General features: G+C 43.2%; 1 protein-coding gene across 4 annotated transcripts in view; it reads right to left on the bottom strand.

The window, feature by feature from the left end:
• The window catches only part of NUP93 (nucleoporin 93), a 124959-nt gene that overhangs the window by 18231 nt on the left and 85374 nt on the right, over positions 1-21354 (bottom strand). For all 4 annotated transcript variants that reach the window (XM_074968533.1, XM_074968532.1, XM_074968535.1 and 1 more), the window contains 5 exons: positions 13812-13886; positions 11179-11268; positions 8325-8464; positions 5302-5434; positions 2718-2875 (listed from right to left, as the gene is read on the bottom strand). In XM_074968533.1, the coding sequence (XP_074824634.1) occupies positions 2718-2875; positions 5302-5434; positions 8325-8464; positions 11179-11268; positions 13812-13886 (596 nt within the window). The remainder of the gene's footprint in view (positions 1-2717; positions 2876-5301; positions 5435-8324; positions 8465-11178; positions 11269-13811; positions 13887-21354) is intronic.

Raw genomic sequence — 21354 nt, forward strand, 5'->3', positions numbered from 1 at the left:
ACAGACTAACACGGCTGCTACTCTGAAACCACACATTGCAAGGCAATCCTTGCGCTTACCACTTATGATTGCAAATAAATAAGCATTAGAGCTGCAGATTTGTCATGGTGAAAAATCATGGAGTGGTCACGGTAAATTTAGTAAAAGTTTAGTGACCACTCTGAGTTTTGATAAAAAAAATGCCCTGACAAACGAAATTCAATTATACCTCTTCAAAATCCTCGCAATCCAGCGTCACCCTCTTCTGCAACTGCCGCCTCCTAGCCACACCGCGGGGACACTGACCAACCGTAGCAGCCCCTCCACGCTGACTCTGCAACCCTAATCCTGGCCTGGTAATGGCCCAAGGAGGGGAGGGGGGCACTGGAGAGTTAGCCCTCCCTCACAGTCACCTTTGGGCTGTGCCTGGCTTCCCGTTCCGGGTGCTGTGACCTGGCGCACAGGGTTGCAGCGCCACTCAGGTTTGCCCCGGCCACCCTTCCGTCATGATGGAGGGGCGGCCAGGCCAAATTTGAGGGAGTGCACCAGGCCGCAACGCCACTCACTCAAATTTCGCCCAGGTGCCTTCCACCGCTCCCAGCAGTCATGACAGAGGGGTGGCAGGGCCAAACCTGAGCGGTGCTGTGACCCCATACAGCAGCTTGCAACACCCAGAGTGGGGAGACAACAGGACACAGAAGCCGACTCTGCGGCGTGAGGGCGGGGCCAGTGGGATGACCCACACAGAGCATTCCCATGCAGAAGTTACGGCAACAGAGAAGTCATAGTATCTGACTTTCACCACCACAGCAAGGGTTGTGAGTTCAATCCTTGAGGGGGCCATTTAGGGATCTGAGGCAAAAATTGGGGATTGGTCCTGCTTTGAGCAGGGGGCTGGACTAGATGACCTCCTGAGGTCCCTTCCAACCCTGAGATTCTATGAACAGAAACCTGCAGCCCTAGTAATACTAATATCACTTACATAACATGTAAAAAGCACTTTTCTCCCCTTTAAATTAGCTAACACACACATATACATACACACACACACATTAAATGAATGGAAAGACTTTTGAAAAAACACCAAAATGGAAAATTAGAAGGAGCAGTTTTAAGAATGTGTTTATATTACGTAACATGGGTATCAACTATTTGGGCCTGAGGCTACATCACCTTTCTCACTTAAGCAATCATCAGTCACACAGGTCAATGGGAATACTTGGATGAGTAAACATTACTCAAGCAAGTAAGAATTTGTTGTATCGAGCCCTTTATGGGGGCACTGTTTCATCTTTATCATTAAATATTACCACAATGTGTTCTAGGACGTGTTTTCCTTGGAGAAAAACCTAACAGAGTCAAAGCAATGAAAATGAAATGCGCTCTCGTTTGTCAAGTCTGTAGCCAGAGCACATTTTTATAGCTGTAATAAAGTCAGAAAAAATCAAACCTAACATATAATATTAAAATGTTTGTAATAGAAACAATGATAGAGTCGTCACCAAGGTTTCTGGAACAGTAATGCTATAACGTGCACTGTTTCAGACTTTATGAGACTCAGGTTAGTCTATGAATCAATCTACATTCGGCAAGAAAGAAATAGAAAACTTGACTAATGGCAGTTGTAGCATTTTTCATATTTATTCTTTTAGACCTTGATCCTGCAAGAACGTATGCACTTGAGTAATTTTACACACACAACTAGTCCCATTGGGCTCAATGCATTTGCAGGACTGGGGCCTTAATTTGTCTTAATAATTCTGTCACAAGGGGGAGTGAGATACAGAGGTTATGTCTACACTGCAATAAGAGACCCACAGCTGGCCCGGGCCAGCTAACTTGGGCTCATGGGGCTATGAAATTGTGGTGTAGACGTTCGGGCTCTGGCTGGAACCCTGCAAGGTGGGAGGGTCCTAGAGCCCAGACTCCAGCCCAACCCCCGAAGTCTACACTGCAGTGAAACAGCCCCGCAGCCCCAGCCCTGCAAGCCCAAGTCGGCTGGCACGGCCCACCTGTGGGTGTCTAGTTGCAGTGTAGACAGACCCTAAGGGGCTCAAGTCCCAGCGGTGATGCTGACCTCTGCCTGGTTTCCCCATGCTCTCGATTCCCCAGGTCCTGGACAGCAGCCCAACACAGGGTCACTCTTACCAGCTCTTCTGGGCTCACAGAGAACAGATTAGTTCTCACAAATTCCAGCAGGACTAGCTCTAAGTCACCTTCACTCTGTGAAGTGATGAGGGAGGGGGTATATGAGAGGGAGAACAGACAGAGTCAGAGCTGAGGCTTGAATCCCTTTACAAGGCCCAGTTCATCCTGTAAAAAATACCAGTTTCCTTTGCTGCATGGCTAGTCGTGTGAAAACAGTCACAGCAAAGAGTAAAATATAGGGTTTAAGATAGCAGATCAGATCTTTGATCTATCAAGTCCAATATCCTACCCTGATCTAGAAAATGGATCATACATTAAAAAATTGAAGCTAACACTAGTAAATTAGTTTTGAAGTGTAAATTCCTGCATGTTTTCCAATCTCTCTCTCTCTCTCTCGGTGGAGGTTTCTAGACTTCAAAGCCATGAGTTAAAAATGTGAAAAACGTATGTGTAAAATTAAATAGGCAATGCACATATTAGCCAGCCATTTTCACAAGAAGAGACCTCAGGGTTTCATTTTCCTCCCAAAGCATTAACCTTATTCCATAGCGATTTTTCACAGCACATAGATTTTTCCCAGGTCACAATACCTTTTATCTTTACTGTGCATATACTCCTGGAACCAGGTTTTAAACTCGCCCAGCTGATGCTGCGCCCGATTCACCACGTGCAAAGCGGCGATTAAATCTCCACAGCGCATGCAATAGTAAATCAATGCCCAAACGGGATGGCCTTCCACCTCCCCATCCTGGAAACAAAGGAAGACTTTTAAAGCAGAACAGCTTGCACAATACTTTGATTTATTTTTCTTTATACGCGCCAACCACCTAGTTCATTTTGTTTCAGCAAAATACTCAAGTTCTCCCTCATACTCAGTTCTCCATTGACTTCAGGCAGAATTCCATTTGTGTAACAAAAATGCAGGATCAGACCCACTTGATTTAAGTTCTGGGGAAGCTGTGCGTGTCTGTGGATATGAAAGAATATCCTGCTTTTAGTTCCCTTTCCCCCGCATTTTCCCCTCTGGATGAGAACTCTCCAATCATACTAGTACCATCTATACGAGCTGACCTCATCACTTTGCTGGGAAAAAGCATAAACCAGCCAGGTCTGTGGCACCCACTCGCATAAGTAGTGACATGCTTAGTCCCAATGGGACGAGCATAAGAGGACGATTGGGCAGTCCACTGTTAGCACATTCCTGTGTGCACTCTCCAGGGCTGTGAAGGAAGGGACTCTTTATGCCTTCCAGCTGCATGACATCACAGTGACAGAGGGAATCAACGGGAAGGAAACAGGAGTGGGATTAGAGTCAGTAAGTGTTCTGGACACAGATCTACTCTCTTTGCTCACTATTTATTTTGGCACTTCTAGGCCTGGAACTGGCCAGGCCTCATCTATCTTCCAACAGGAAACAGAATTATTAGAGCCATGTCAGCCCCAGGGTATTAGAAAGACAAGGCGGGTGAGGTCGTATCTTTTATTGGACCAAGCTTGTCTCTCTCACCAACAGAAGCTGGTCCAACAAAAGACGTTACCTCACCCACCGTCTCTCTCTCACAGGAAAGAGCCATTCAGAATCTTCCCACTGCACAGTAGCGAGCCAGTAGGTACAGAACAGCAGGTTCAAATGCTCCACTGAACTGCTTTTTTTGTACCTTTCTACAGAAATACTCCGCAGTTAAGATCACCACATCCTTGAGCCCCTGTGATTCGGTTAAGAGAACAGGCACAAAAGCGCTGAAGGGCTTGGTGATGGAAAGAATAAATATTTTTTATTGACTATAATAAGTGAAGTGCTAAGCTATTTGTTCATCCATATACCTATAAATGATTTCATGCTGCTAGCAGCCATCGTGAGTCTCTATCTGAGCACCTACGAATCACCCACTAGCCATATTCTTTTACTTCTACTGGATTATTTGGAGCACTGAGGTTCATTCTCCTTGCTCAGAAGGGGACATGGCTGGGGAGAAGATACACCCAGCTACGGGCAGGGACAAAACAAAAACGCTAAAATGAATTCCAAACAGATACAAAGCTTTAACGTATGGAAGCCATAAGTATAAGAAAGGGTTCACGGACTATTACTTCAATAGGAGGTAATTCTGTAAAGAGATCCCCCTTTCCAGTTATTAAAAAAGGAGTACTTTTGGCACCTTAGAGACTAACAAGCACTCCTTTTCTTTTTGCAGATACAGACTAACATGGCTGCTACTCTGAAACCTTTCCAATTATTGTCAGTTATTCAGATTTTATTTAAAAGGTGATCTCAGAAACTTGTCAGCTGCAAAAAACCAAGTTCCAGTTGCAAAAATTGAGGCTATTCTCTAGCACTGATAACAGAAGAGGGAATTACTTTTTCTGCTCTCCATTCAGGGGCTTATCCAAAGCCCAATTAAGTCAATGGAAGTTGTTACAAAGGGCTTTGTCTGGATTAGGCCATAAAGTATTCGTGATGCTGTTACCAAGGGAAAAAACCCATTAAACATGGGTCTCAGCAAGTCAGCAAAGGAGGAGCTGAATTTCAACTATTTTGTTTCTAATTGTCTCTATTCGCAAATCTTTCATCCTCCCTATTTGCACCTACAATTTTGTGGTTCACGTAACAGTTGGCACAACTTTGCACTGACGGGGATGGGCGGGCCGAGCTGGTTTGGGTTCGATTGCTGAACACTTGATTTCTGCCTGTGCTTCAGTAGTTAGACATCTCAATGGCAGCAACTGGTGCCAGCACAGCATTATGGGTGCAAAGTCGTGCCCAAAATTACTTGCACCTGCAATCTGCAGCAGCAAAAAGAAAGCTGCTTTTTAGATGTTTAAATTTAGCCCTTTAAAAACGACAGCTGTATGATTTCTCTATCTTAAACAGTTGAATATATCTCAATGCTCTTTTAAGAGAAAATTCTAACATGCATAATTCTAAGGCTTAAATATAGAAAATCACCATTTTGTAACTGTTTCTAAACAGTCAAGTGATTTCCATCTACTATACTCCATTTTACCAATGAACCGTTACGGTTATTCAAGGGTGGGGGGAAGGAAAGAGAGCACTGCCTAATGCAATCTAAATAAAATAAAATCATCAGGGGGTTGCACTGGCCTATTGCCTACACTAGTGTGAAGAAGTGTGCAATAGCACATTGGCTGTATCAGTAACGGTACTGCACATACCTGGAGACCGGGGACAGGTGCTGGGAGTTTGATATTAAGGAAACTGCAGACTAGTTGGTAGGTCCCAGGTACTCCACCCAATTGAGCCTGGTGCAAGTTTCCAAATACTGTCACCAAAGTATAATCCTTGTAACTGTAAGAAAGCATTTTAATAAAAGTAAAATACAAGCCCTGGAAAAAGGCCATGACTTTTCCTGTTCAAAAGAACCATCTATCTTTGAGTGAATTACTATGAAGTGCAAACACTATCGTGGGGGCAACATGATCCATGGAGTTATGTTCCTTCATGTAGGTGTTTGTACGTGGAAATCATTTGAGAAACTGTAACGTTCACAGTGCACTACAGCTCAACTCTCATGCTAGCAAAACACATTTCCATCTAACGATGCTAACAAGGACAAAATGACATTTAAAATGCCACATGCATGCTCTCGCCATGTCTGTGATGGAGAAACGATCAATAAGACCCTACTTGAATTGCGGGACGCTTGTCAAATAATTGTGAGTTGCAGACAAGACGTGAAAAAATTGTGGAAAAGTAATAATGGACCTTTATTAATTGCGGTATTTTGGAAAAGCCAGAGAAAACCTATTTGTTTAAGAAATATTTGCTGGAACAATATAAAACACTCAGGTATTACGTTATGTTTTTTTTTTTTTTTTTTTTTTGATAACCAGACATTTTGCTGCAACTATATTACAGCCACTAATGCGTGGAACTGACAGCCAGAGCCCCGCCATTGTCAGCTCAGATAAATGGGGTTCCAGTGGACTCCTGCGGGGAAAAGTGTGTGTTGCAAACCCCAAAATGTATGCAAAATTGTGGACTGTGCAAAGCAAGCTAATTAAAATAAAAACTGTGATAGAAGCTTAATATTGCGAGATCTGCAATTTGCACAATACTGCAAATTAAGTAGGGCCTTAATGATAAACTTCAGAGACACTGGCTTACCGTAAGGGAACCACAGGGGAAAAAGAGAATTTAGATGCAAAATCTCTACATACAGAAAGTGGATCTGAGAACACTATCTACAAGTGAAAGTAATTCACCGAGGCAAGCTAATAAAAAACTCTCCATGTACTGAAACTACAGGGAACGGGCCGGAATATGAATTAAAAAAACTGTAGCAACACTATATGGATGGCTGGGACAAATGAGCTCCTGCTTTTTCCTTCAGCCAGTAATGAACTAATGAAATTCAACAGCCTTCTACCTAGCGTGCACGCTACAGAAAACTAGGCTAGAAGATTAATACGTGAGACTGAACTGCATGTGTGAAAAGCTATGCTAAATTTAGTACAGTATCAGAACTCTAGAGTTCTGGTTGAGTTAAGTATGTGTTCCTCAGGGTTTAAGACCACAGATGTCTGCTGTAAATGACCTGACAAAAGGCCAGCTGTGAGTGACTTCAATTTACCCAAGGCATACCTGCAGCAGTGATAGGGCTCCAGTAGGGAAAGTTCACTCTCATAAGGGTCTGCTTTGCCAGTAGGCCAATTCATGGCAAATAAAAATTAATGCTGCGAAGCATGTTAGTTGGGCTTTAAAAATAGTAAGCCTGAAAGGCCTCATTTCAAAAACCATGCAAGAAAAAAATGTGGTTGTGATCATTTACCAAGCTGGATACTCAGCAAATTGGGTTAAGACCCAAATTGGCCTGTTGTGCATTGCTAATGCTGAAGAATTTGCAGCAGAGGATTCTTCTGATGGGTCAATTCATCTGGAAACAGATGGGCATGCTGCCATGAAGCCCATGAGTGATAATGAGCGACAGCGTACTGATGAGGCATGGCAACCAACTGTTAGTGGTCAGAAGGAGGCTATGATGGGAGGGGAAAACACCTCACCCCAAGGTACTGTATCAGGCCCCAGTGCCTTAGCAACCCCTACACAAAACTAGAGAAGGTTATATCTATTGTTTGCTCTCTACGATCATACTTTCCAGCTAATGTCATGATGGCAGCTGTTGGAACGAAGGACACTCTCATAGTCAGCTCTGTGACTACTCATGCAATGAACAGTTCAGATTTTGTAATGCTCAACACACAGTCAGTGGAATCTTGCCTTGAATCCTAACTTTGTGGGCACCCTACCTGCTGCTGCAGTTGTTCTATGCACGTAACCGTGCACACACCTTGTTCAAGCTCTGACAGTTTGTGCCCCAGCTCTTGCTGATATTTGCTGGGACTGATGATCTGTGTCTGGCCTAAATTCCATCATACTCTCTATGGCCCTCTTCCCTACAAGCAAACTGACAGAACGTTGGCTATTGATTTATCGGTGTTTTCATATAGTAACTTGGAGAGGCAGGGGGGAAAACAACAGGCTTCATAATCATTAGGAACAAACGCATTAGTGGGTTTGTTCATGACAAACTTAAATTTTGCAGGACTTCTATTGCAAACACACAACAAAAAACAGGCCACATTTAGCTCCTTTTGCAGTCTGACAAGCACGGAGTTATGAAAGCATTCCACCCCCTCCGCCCTTGTCATACGCTCCAACTGCAGTCTCCTGCAATTTCACCAAGAAAAGCAAAATATTCAGGGTCACTGCATGAAAAGGAAGGAGAACTGTATTTACACAACTTTTCAGCAAAGCATGCTCACCACTTTCACCCAGCCCTAGTTTCCAGTATCTCCATGTCATTAGCATCCCGAAGGGAATGAGGAAGAGGGAGACTATTTTTTTTTGTAGGCAGGGATAATTTATCTATTTCAATTAGTCATATTATGTCCAGCACCTGTTTGCCACCTCGGCAAGTACATAAAGAGTGACAGGGAAGGAATAATAAAGAGTGGTTGTGTCTTCAAAACAGTCTCCCAATGGACTCAAGAATTTTTTCAAAACTGGAATAGTTCTCTACCCCAGTGGCTGCTCTCTGATGGGGAATTAGGTTCTTCTGATTTATTCACTAACCTTCAGTGTGTGCATGTATCTATTTAGAGAATACCAGTGGAGCCACAGGAAAGTTGTTGCTGTATGTAATTAAGGATGCTTTTCTCCATTATGTTTGCCTTACCTTTGTTCTAGGTACCGCAGAGCCTGCCTTACAAACTCCATGCGCACCTCCATGTTGGTCCGGACTTTCAACGCATCGCTTGCAGGAACCAGCAATACCTCTGTCATTAGTTTAACCATGGCCCACATATCAGAGATATTCTAGAAATGAATCCGTTCAAACAACAGTGGTTATTACAGCCATTAGGGATTTACCCAGTCTGAGCAGTATGATCGTTTTACATAAAAAAGGATAAGTTACAGCTAGTCAAGACTTATAACGAAGACATTAGAAGCACACATCAGAGTAAGCCATCTCTGTCTGCCTGACAGAATGAGTCCAGGTGACAGGACGCACACCAGAGTTAGGCTGATAACGATGTTCCCAACCTTCTCTGCATCACCCCCCTTTGAAGGAGCATTTGCCTGCAAAGATTTTGCCTGACTGTGGACCACAGATGATGGACTATGGCTTTCAGACAGCTGGCTGGGGGCTTGGTGATGGGTCTGCTTCCTTGCTTCAAGTCATTATATCACTCTAAAGCAGGGGTGGCCAACCAGAGCCTGAGAAGGAGCCAGAATTTACCAGTGTGCATTGCCAAAGAGCCACAGTAACACGTCAGCAGCCCCTCTTCAGCTCTCCCGCCCCATCAGCCAGCAGCACCGTCAATCAGTGCCTAACCCTCTATCCCTGCACCTCCTGTCCGCCATGATCAGTTGTTGTGGTGTGCAGGAGGCTGGGGGGAGGAGGAGCAGCAAGGGCGCGGCAGACGAAGGGGAAGGGGTGGAGTGGGGTTGGGCCTGGGGCAGAGCCAGGGGTTGAGCAGTGAGCACCCCCCAGCACACTGGAAAGTTGGCACCTGTAGCTCCAGCCCCGGGGTCGGCGCCTATACAAGGAGCCGCATATTAACTTCTGAAGAGCCCCATGTGGCTCCGGAGCCCCAGGTTGGCCACCCCTGCTCTAAACAAATGCTTTCCTAGCTGTAGTTTCCGGATAAACAATTGCTGTAGTTGCCCTGGGAAGTTATGGAATCACAAACAGGAGGGGATGTATCCACAAGACTCTCTCTGTCTGTTCAGATGTGGTCCACATTACAAAAAATGTGGAGACCCTGGGGCCTCGGCCTACATCTTCATGCAGATTAAGTTATCACTACACACAGGACCAGGCCTCCTCTACTAAAATAGTAAGACACGTGAGATGAAATCCTGACCACACTGAAATCAATGGGAGTTTTGCCATCGCCTCCAATGAGGTCAGAATTTCACCCACGATGCTTCTATGTGACAAGCACTGAAACTCTGAGTTGTCTCTGTTAAAATGAATACAGAATTGCTCAAAGCCCTCAGAGTCTGTTAAGGTCTCAAGTACAGGTGTACATTCGAAGTCATTTAGGTTTGTTAGATGGCCAAGAAATTTTGGACACCTGGTTTGGCAACCTCTGCACTGGCTTTACTTTCCAATATGAGTCATTTCCCTGTTCTCTTCCCACAGCTCTCCATAGTCTGTGCGTTTGTTTTGGAGGAAAACCGGGGAGTGTTATAAGTAGTCACTATCACTTGTACTCATCTAGAACTTCCTTTCTTCCCCCAAGCGTGAGTCACATACGCATTCAATCTCTCTCCTTACAACCCTTCTGCTTTAAGATTATACCCACCTCATCGAAAACAGTTGTGTGAAGGACACTGATGTATGGTATAAAGCTGTTTTTACTGTTGTTATCCTTTTTTTTTTTTTTTTTTTTTTTTTACTCTTCTTGATAAAAGCCCCTCCCTGCTATTCTTTCATCTGAAAGCTCTCTGAGCGAGACTCTGATCTCATCTACATGGCTTTTCACTGCATTGGAGTTATTGCTGACTTACACCAATGTAACAGAGCAGAATCAGGCTCTTTTATCACCTGCAAGATGTCTATCCAACTGGTAATTTCTTCAAGGATTTTTTTTAAAAAAAAGGATAACTTACATGAAAATAAAATAATCGATAAGCCCAGAAAAAAAATACAAAAGAGCTGCAATATTCAGGAAAAGGTTAGAAATACTAAATCATACAATGAAGATCTCTGGCTCAGCGACTATGTCCAGCTGTGCATTTGGAGCGTGCCTAGCACAACGCATCCCTGGTGCTTATGGGAACTGTGGGGTGTTACTGTAATATGAAATATTGTGGAGGAAAAAAGAAGAAAAGCAAAAACAGCAGCAAGTCCAAAAGCAGTGTTATTTTGCAATAGCACCTTTAGCGACTGCCACGGGCCAGCAAGAAGGTGAAGGGATTTCCCAGATAGGTGGCACCATCCAGAACAAAGCTGAGACTTGACGAATTAAAGTTCACAGCACAGTATAATTCGACGAGTCTGCTATCACAGCAATCCCGCTGAGGGAGTGAAATAGGAAAAGCAGATTTAATGTTGACTTAAAGCCACTGCAAGGCTATTTAGTTGGTGCTTGGGTTTAAACAGAAACCAGTATTATTATTGGAGACCAACCTACATTCTCCATAATCCAGATCTGAAGATGAGCCCCTTCATTCAGGAACTCTTTGAAAGTACAATGGCACATGTGGATATCGGGGGGCCTGTTTTTAAAGCAAGACACAACAGGACCCATTTAAAGTGAAGTACTTGTTTCTAGGGATCACAAAGCAATGAAACAACAGGGCATTTTTTTCTACCTCGCTGTAAATAGAATTTCAGTCCCAGAGTTTACCACATGGGCCCTGCTGTACAGAAGAAGACTGCATTCCTGGCTCGTTATCTTCTGTAAAGCAATGCAATTATGTCTTGTGATATCAGTACATTTTTGTAAATGTCAGCAGGCTGCTAATCACAGCTGAAAACAGATTAAGGACATCTCCCTATGTTAACTGATTGGCATTACCTTATCATCCTGTTCAGCAACAGCAACACAAAAGTCTACCAGGTTAGGCTGCACATGTCCGTTCACTATCTTCTCATTATAAATATAAATCTGAAACGTATCAAAAGTAAGCAATTTTCACAATGCATATGGTTCTTTCCTCCACCCTGCTACAGCAGCAGAATTTGAAACAGGCTTCAAGACTGGATGGCCTTCAAGGTCTCCAGCCAGTTTTCTTCCCACATCAGCTGCCTTCTACCCAGGACACAAGGGGAGGGATGGGCAGCAACATGAAATGCATCCCCCACGAAACTACCACAGCCCCAGAACTGCTTGAATGTCAGGAACAATACAGTTATTCAGTTGTTCTGCATGGCAGAGCTTTGCACTGGTTGCTCTGTTAGACTAATTGCAACGTAGGAGGGAAAAGTGCTGGCAGATATATGACTGTCAGAGTGACGGTTCACTGTACACCACTCCCATTTCTGTCGAAGAGACAGGAAAAGAATTCTGGAAACGATAATATTAAGTCCCTTAGTGGTAGCAGTGTTTATAAACCCCAACCCAGAGCAACCTGTACAGCAGAAACTTGTTAAATGAAGCTGTGTTGCAAGAGAAAAAGTATTCCTTTCAGATCCATCCCAGAGCCTTAAAATTCCTCCAGTCCTGCAAGAGATTATCTGCCCTGCAGAGTGAATTCCACCAAACATTGAGCAAGCTGCTCTAACATTGCCCTCTCTTCTTGGAATTTTTAAGACTTGAGGACTGTAATTTGCAGAGAGAGAAATATATGCATTGAACAGATCAATTGTTCATTACAGTTCAGTTATTTGTGTATTAGAAGCTAGGTGAAGATTTTCAAAAATTGCTCCTAAACCCTCATTTGGGCACATCCATTTTCAGAGGTGACTTCAGCCCACTTGTTTAGGTGCCTGAATAATGATTTAGGAGCATAATGCCCATTTTTAAAAATCCTGATCTTATTTTAGCTGCTACTTTTCTACATTTTCCTTCATTCCCAGCCCAGAAACCTTCCCTTCCAGTTAAAAGGGATAATTAGAGCTACCTCTGAAAACGTTCCAGGCATTTACCTGGAAGGGAGAGTTGGAGGCTGATAAAAGGCTCCCCCCTACTCTCTAGCAGCTGGATATACTATTGTCTCCTCAGCATTCCTAGCATAGATGCAAGGAACTGTACTCAGGATCCAAACTGTCCCCAATGATGGTAATGCGTTCCTCTACCACTACAGCAGTGGGCTTGCCCTCTGAACTATTCCATTACCAGGCAGTCGTTGAAACTAAACTTCACTGTGCTCCTGTGAATGGTTCTGGGCTGCTGCATGGAACAATTATTTTATCCCGTATTAAAAAGAGCTTCACTGTAGTTTTATTAAATAGGTACTGATACCATGCTGAGACAGTATATAACAATAACCTGATTTTTAGAGTGCTGAGCACCCTAAACTTCCACTGAAATCCATAGCAGCTGAAGGTGCTAGGACCTTTGAAACTCAGACCCTCCGTTTTTGCAGTAGGGGATCTGATAGTGTCTTATTTACTGAATTTAGAAGTATTCCTATATTCATGAGCTATTACAGTAAACTAAATCTATTCCAGAAAAATGAGGAATGATCTTCCTGTAATCTAAAACCATGGTTTGAACCCTACTGTATGGGGGCTTTAGCACAGTCGTTCTACAGTGCAGATGGGAGCCAACGAATTAATTATGGATTAACAACAAATAGAACAGAATCAGAACCGATGCTAAGTGAATAAAGGTATTTCAGCCCCAATTTTAAAAAACACGTTTATCAATGTGTAACTAATTTTGTACACAGTTACCATGACTGCATATAGAAATGGCAAAACAGATGTGTAACTAGCCATCTGTCTGCACAAATACCTGATTTACGCATGTAATCCTGGTAATTCAGTGCAAGGAACTGGGTGCACAGTTTTGCACGTGCAATCCTGAAAATGAAGTCCCTGTCTTTTATTTTGCTTCCAATATTACTGGTAATCAGAACCTTAGTCTTTGAATAAAAAAACCAAAAAGCCAAAACCAAAGAAACCAAAAACATAATTGCTTATGGTTATGAATAGATTTAATATCTTCTCCTGAAATTTTTCAGATCAGTTCCAATGCAGCCATCTAATTCAGCCCTGGTGTTCTGCAGTTCCTCATAAGTGACCCAGTTAAAACTGGATATAACTTGACAACTGCCATAATGAATATTTGAGTCTCTTTCCCCACTGCCACCTCCCCAATCACCAAGGGTGCCTCTGAAATCTGAAAAACTGCGAGAATGTAGAGTATTGGTTGGAATACTTTTACATTTTAACATGAGTTTGAAAAGTCTCACATAACAAAGGATAAAAAAGTTTCCATTTACTATATAACCATGAGTGATCTGGGTAACTACACATGGCATCAGCATCACCTTTAGATGCAAACTGTGCAGTAGATAGAGAAGCACATTTCTGAGAAAAAGCCAGGTTAAGTTTCTTGTCTTTTCTTGACTGCATTTTCATCCCAGCCAAGTGCGGTCATCCCTGTCCTGATGTACCTCTTTTCACTCACTCGGGGGTTCTCCCATGTCTGTCGTGGCTAAGGCGCATTGGCAATGATTTGTTATCCCCTTTCAGCATACTCACTTGTCGGGCATAGGCCATCTCCATGCTATCCAAAGAGCTGCGACCTGGAGGACCCAACTCACTGATGCAACTGGGCTGTTGAACAAGAAACACGGCAGGGATTAAGGAGTCTGTTGTTCAAATATAGCAGCTCTTTCGCATGCATTTTTAGTTCAGCCTCTTTGTGGTGCACCACATCAAACAGGTCAAACCACTCCACCCTCTTTGTTTCCCCCTCTTACCTATTCACAAGACAGGGAATGCAAAACTGCTTGTGGCCAGACATGCTCAAGAGGCAAAACACAGCAACCTATTGCTGAACTCTTCACATGTAGAAATCCACACTCACCATCACTGAACTACTCTATTGTAAGCTTAGTACAATAAGCTTCTACACTTAATACTAAATAGTATTTACAATTTACAATAGTACAATTAAGCATCTACACTTAATGTTAAATGTATAAAAGGGCAGAAGCCTTCCTGACTCAGCACACAAACCAACCATTCACTTTTCGCTTTTTCGGATTAGGAAGAAACACCCTCAGAAGAAAGACCCGAGGACTTGTGGCACCTTAGAGACTAACAAATTTATTTGAGCATAAGCTTTCGTGAGCTACAGCTCACTTCATTGGATGCATCAGATGAAGTGAGCTTTAGCTCACAAAAGCTTATGCTCCCCATCTGATGGAGTGAGCTGTAGCTCACGAAAGCTTATGCTCAAATAAATTTGTTAGTCTCTAAGGTGCCACAAGTACTCCTGTTCTTTTTGCGGATACAGGCTAACATGGCTGCTACTCTGAAACCCTCAGAAGGCATTTTATAATTATTTGTCTGCTTATGGTTACTGAAGTATTGTTTATTACAATGCTGCATACCTTCCTGTGAAGCATTTGATATTGACTTCAGTCAGAGACAAGACATTGAACCTGAAGGACCACTTTCTCCAGCCTATGTGGCAATTCTTATGTTCCTATTTTGTCCTACTGAAATGTATTGAGACTCACAAAGGCATAAGAATATTGCACTACCTACCAACGCTGACCCCCCATTGTTGGCAACCTTAGCAGAGAGAGGTCAGTGAGTGATTGGACCTGGAGAATAAATCATTTTCTCATCCAGACTTGAGACATGCTGGCTTGGTAGTGGGGGGATAGCTCACCACAATTTTTCTATGTTAAGATTCTGTTCTTCTCAAAGGTGGAATAAACTAAATCCATACTACTGTGGTGCGATAAGGCTGCACTGTCAAATGGCCACCAAAAATTGCGGGCCCGTTTGTCTGTACAGCTGTGGCTAAATGTGAGTGCTCACTGCTGCTCATAGAATCTCAGGGTTGGAAGGGACCTCAGGAGGTCATGTAGTCCCACCCCCTGCTCAAAGCAGGACCAATCCCCAACTAAATCATCCTAGCCAGGGCTTTGTCAAGCCTGACCTTAAAAGCTTCTAAGGAAGGAGATTCCACCACCTCCCTAGGGAACACATTCCAGTGCTTCCCCACCCTCCTAGCGAAAAAGCTTTTCCTAATATCCAACCTAAACCTCCCCCACTGCAACTTGAGACCATTAGTCCTCGTTCTGTCATCTGCTACCATTGAGAACAGTCTAGATCCATCCTCTTTGGAACCCCCTTTCAGGTAGTTGAAAGCAGCTATCAAATCCCCCCTCATTCTTCTCTTCTGCAGACTAAACAATCCCAGTTCCCTCAGCCTCTCCTCATAAATCATGTGTTCCAGTCCCCTAATCATTTTTGTTGCCCTCCACTGGATGTCTTCCAATTTTTTCCACATCCTTCTTGTAATGTGGGGCCCAAAACTGGACACAGTACTCCAGATGAGGCCTCACCAATGTCGAATAGAGGGGAACGATCAGGTCCCTCGATCTGCTGGCTATGCCCCTACTTATACATCCCAAAATGCCATTGGCCTTCTTGGCAACAAGGGCACACTGTAGACTCATATCCAGCTTCTCGTCCACTGTCACCCCAGGTCCTTTTCCGCAGAACTGCTGCTGAGCCATTCGTTCCCTAGTCTGTAGTGGTGCATGGGATTCTTCCGTCCTAAGTGCAGGACTCTGCACTTGTCCTTGTTGAACCTCATCAGATTTCTTTTGGCCCAATCCTCTAATTTGTCTGGGGCCCTCTGTATCCTATCCCTACCCTCCAGCGTATCTACCTCTCCTCCCAGTTTAGTGTCATCTGAAAACTTGCTGAGGGTGCAATCCACGCCATCCTTCAGATCATTAATGAAGATACTGAACAAAACTGGCTCCAGAACCGACCCTTGGGGCACTCCGCTTAATACCGGCTGCCAACTAGACATGGAGCCATTGATCACTACCCGTTGAGCCCAACCATCTAGCCAGCTTTCTATCCACCTTATAGTCCATTCATCCAGCCCATACTACTTTAACTTGCTGGCAAGAATACTGTGGGAGACTGTGTCAAAAGCTTTGCTGAAGTCAAGAAACAACACATCCACTGCTTTCCCCTCATCCACAGAACCAGTTATCTCATCATAGAAGGCAATTAGATTAGTTAGGCATGACTTGTCCTTGGTGGATCCATGCTGACTGTTCCTGATCACTTTCCTCTCCTCTAAGTGCTTCAGAATTGATTTCTCGAGGACCTGCTCCATGATTTTTCCAGGGACTGAGGTGAGGCTGACTGGCCTGTAGTTCCCAGGATCCTCCTTCTTCCCTTTTTTTAAAAGATGGGCACTATATTAGCCTTTTTCCAGTCATCCGGGACCTCCCCCGATTGCCATGAGTTTTCAAAGATAATGGCCAATGGCTCTGCAATCACATCCGCCAACTCCTTTAGCACTCTCGGATGCAAAGCATCCGGCCCCATGGACTTGTGCTCGTCCAGCTTTTCTAAATAGTCCCGAACCACTTCTTTCTCCACAGAGGGCTGGCCACCTACTCCCCATGCTGTGCTGCCCAGTGCAGTAGTCTGGGAGCTGACCTTGTTCGTGAAGACAGAGGCAAAAAAAGCATTGAGTACATTAGCTTTTTCCACATGCTCTGTCACTAGGTTGTATCCCTCATTCAGTAAAGGGCCCACACTTTCCTTGACTTTCTTCTTGTTGCTAACATACCTGAAGAAACCCTTCTTGTTACTCTTAACATCTCTTGCTAGCTGCAACTCCAGGTGTGATTTGGCCTTCCTGATTTCACTCCTGCATGCCTGAGCAATATTTTTTTTTACTCTTCCCTGGTCATTTGTCCAATCTTCCACTTCTTGTAAGCTTCCTTTTTGTGTTTAAGATCAGCAAGGATTTCACTGTTAAGCCAAGCTAGTCGCCTGCCATATTTACTATTCTTTCGACACATCGGGATGGTTTGTCCCTGTAACCTCAATAAGGATTCTTTAAAATACAGCCAGCTCTCCTGGATTCCTTTCCTCCTCATGTTATTCTCCCAGGGGATCCTGCCCATCAGTTCCCTGAGGGAGTCAAAGTCTGCTTTTCTGAAGTCCAGGGTCCGTATTCTGCTGCTCTCCTTTCTTCCTTGTGTCAGGATCCTGAACTCGGCCATCTCATGGTCACTGCCTCCCAGGTTCCCATCCACTTTTGCTTCCCCTAATAATTCTTGCCGGTTTGTGAGCAGCAGGTCAAGAAGAGCTCTGCCCCTAGTTGGTTCCTCCAGCACTTGCACCAGGAAATTGGCCCCTACACTTTCCAAAAACTTCCTGGATTGTCTGTGCACCGCTGTATTGCTCTCCCAGCAGATATCAGGGTGATTGAAGTCTCCCATGAGAACTAGGGCCTGTGATCTAGTAACTTCCGTTAGTTGCCGGAAGAAAGCCTCATCCATCTCTTCCCCTGGGTCCGGTGGTCTATAGCAGACTCCCACCATGACATCACCCTTGTTGCTCACACTTCTCAACTTAATCCAGAGACTCTCAGATTTTTCTGCAGTTTCCTAGTGGAGCTCTGAGCAGTCATACTGCTCTCTTACATACAATGCAACTCCCCCACCTTTTCTGCCCTGCCTGTCCTTCCTGAACAGTTTAGATCCATCCATGACAGTACTCCAGTCATGTGACTTATCCCACCAAGTCTCCATTATTCCAATCACATCATAATTCTTTGACTGTGCCAGGACTTCCAGTTCTCCCTGTTTGTTTCCCAGGCTTCCTGCATTTGTGTATAGGCAGTTGAGATAACTCGCTGATCGTCCCTCTTTCTCAGTATGAGGCAGGAAAGAGGCTATTTCCAACTGAACATACTTGATCAAGACAGAGCAGGTGTTTGGACTTTACCAACCAAAACATAATTCCCTCCAATTCAAAATATGTTTGTTAACATCTCCTTTTGTTTTGGTAGGAGGAGTCTTTTTTTAATGCCAGTTATCCTTTGGACAGTATTCCATTATAGATAATTAATTATATTATGTACTTATAAACTAAAAACACATGTCCACCTATATGGCCTCTAAATTGGAATTAGTTGCTTATTCTGATAAAGAGCATGTGGGGTTGGATAGTTTTTAAAATAAGCATTTTAATGGTAAAGCCAGGTACAGCTGGCTGGACCCAGCCATTATCCATTGGGCTTCACCTTATCACTATTGTCAAATGTCTTATTTTCCCTATTTGTAACCTATCCAGAATGTTAACACTCTTGTGTGTAGATCAGATCACCTAAAGACATTGCTTAATGACATGTTATATCCATTACTGGAAGGGCGCAGTTTGCCATGACTGCCTGTCTAAGCACGTCTTTAACTTTAAACAGTCTTTGTTTGAACAGTCAGCTCCAGGATGGGTTTTCTTTTCACTTCTTGTTTAGTCCAGTCAAGCTATCTTCAGATCTGTTGAAGTTTGTTGTGCTTTGGCAGCACTTACTGCGATTAATTGCAGTATAATATCCATCTTCCATTAAATAACACTTTTATTCAGCATCTGAAACTAGACAGAGCTACTCATTTTTGCTGCGTTCATGAGGGATCTCTATTGAACTCTCCTCTCATAAATTGGATATTATAATATTTTGTTACTGTCTTTCCTACATTTGTTTAAAATCAATATTTCACACAGAAAAAAATCATAAGACTTAAAATCACACTGCCAAGTTTATTACCTGCTACTATTAAAGTAGTGTCAAGTAGATACTTGAAAATATATTTTTTAAAATCTTTCCCTCCCAATTTTGTCTCTTTGTATTTGACAAAATACTGATTTCCCCCTCTGATTTTAACAAGGATTTACGTTAACATGGCTTTTTTGGTTTACTTCCCAGTGTGTTTGTGCTGGAATCATTGATTATGTCAACAGCGACTTGGAAATGAGATTTAGCTGATTGATTGATTGGTTTTGATTTCTCTGGCACCTATCCAAATCTCTAGGAACCACTTTTCACCTATGGGCAGGATATTCCATAAATTACCATTTAGGGTTTTCTTGCATCTTCTTCTGAAGCATCTGGTATTGCCTCTGTCAACTACAGTACTCTGGATTAGACGAATTCTGCCATGGTCCAGCATGGCAGTACCCATGTCCCTAAATGGCCTGGGTTCTGCATATCAGAGACTGTGTGTGTGTGTGTGTGTGTGTGTGTGTGTGTGTGTGTGTGTGTGTGTGTGTGTGTGTGTGTGTGTGTGTGTGTGTGTGTGTGTGTGTGTGTGTGTGTGTGTGTGTGTGTTCATGCCACAGCTGCTGTCAGTAGTGATTTTTAAACTGGACGCCCCTGGGTATAGATGAGAGGGAACTGTTGGCAAGATGTTCTTGACAAGGGCTCCTTGTCTCCCCAACTTTAGCCTAAAATGGCCCAAATCTATTGACCTTCCGGACACATGGCAATGGCTATTTGCAGTAGCCTTTTCGAACGACTGGGGTATATTTTTCCGCGTTGACTTGAGGGCTGGTTAAGCTTACATAATTTTTGTTGAGTTTTGATTTCTCTGGCACCTATCCGGCTCTGTTACATTGCTGGGTATATCATCCTGCATGGATTGTGACTGTAAATTGGGAAGAGTCTAAGCTTTGGACAGGTGCATTCTTGCACTTAAATCGAAATAACTAAATACAAGGTCACTAGTATAGCAATGGGAGAGAAGCTGTCTCTCAGCTAATAGAGTCCCAGAACCAGCAATTCCACCCAGAAACTTATCAGAAGCTCAGAACATTGGTGTTTTACAACCCCTTGGCTCAAATAATACTGAGTCAAATTTGGACCATCATTTTTAGCTACATTATGCAGAATAGTAGATACAGATTTATTTGCTGTTTTCATTTCTTGGCAACAGTGCAGTGGAGAATTATTTAAAATACGGAGATATTTAGAACATGAAAAACATGCCCATGAAATTATAAATAATTAAAGACTGGTGAATTTAAGTACTAAGACTAATAATTTCCTCAAACTAAAAACACGTGTTTAAAAACACATTATATACCAATAAACTCACATTTTAAAAATCTTTAATGATCATTCCTAGTGGATCCCGATATTTGGAAGTGTTTGTATGCTTCTTCCAGTGCCAAATCATCTGATACATATTCCTTTAAACCCACCTAAATAATGACAAAGGCTTTGTTCTGAAGAACAAAGAAGCTGTTAAAGCAGGTTTCCTGGGAAACAGAGGTGAAGGCAGAAATGGTGCTTTGCAGTCTCTCCCTATGGTGTGCCAGATAAATTGCAGAACTATTTAAAGAAATGCTAAATTATGGACTCTGTCATTATTCACTGATGAGATCTCAACTGCTAACACAAGCTGGGGGTGGGTGGGTTCGTTGTGACAATGCCACTTTTCAGTCAATGCCTCAATGCCACAAATATAAAGATCGAGGCTTTCATCTCTGAATCTGATTTCTCTCTCCTCCACTATCGTTTTGCAGCACTGAGCATATATGTGGCTGCTACTCTACAAGGCTGTATGACTGACAGGCTGAAATGCACAAGTTAACATTTGAATTTAAAATGCACGTCAAACTAGCAAACAATTGTTATAGGAATTTTTTTTTTTAAACACACGTGTCTATTTTTCTTTCCTCCAGTTTAATTTCCTCATAACCTTTATGGTTTTGAAAATCATTTTTATTAACAATCTGCCAGAGATGACAGAGCGACAGTCCATTCTTTAAATATCCATTGTCTCCACCTTTCAGGAATGCATAAAAAGAATTCCAGGAGTTTACAAATTATTGTTTCCCCTCTTTTTGCATTCCCACATCCCACCTTTCACTTCCTATTAGAAGATCTGCAGGAGCAGGTTTAGTGCCACTTCAAATCTGAATTCTAGGTAGACCTCTGGATTCTTTTTAAATCAAGTTGTTCCATGGAATTTTTGTGACTGAGCCAATGTGATGGAAAAAATGATTACCTACCTTTCGTAACTGTTGTTCTTTGAGATGTGTTGCTTATGTCCATTCCAAGTAGGCGTGTGCATGCCGCATGCACAGTCAGAAGGTTTTTCCCCTAGCAGTACCGGTCGGGTCGGCTGTGGAGCCCCCTGGAGTCACAGCTTCATGGCAGTGTATGTAGGTCCCTGCCGACCCGCCACCTCCTCAATTCCTTCTTACCAGAGTACTCCAACAGAGGGGTAGGTGGGCAGGTCTTGGA

This window comes from Natator depressus, chromosome 12, assembly GCF_965152275.1.
Source record: "Natator depressus isolate rNatDep1 chromosome 12, rNatDep2.hap1, whole genome shotgun sequence".
Taxonomy (NCBI): domain Eukaryota; kingdom Metazoa; phylum Chordata; order Testudines; family Cheloniidae; genus Natator; species Natator depressus.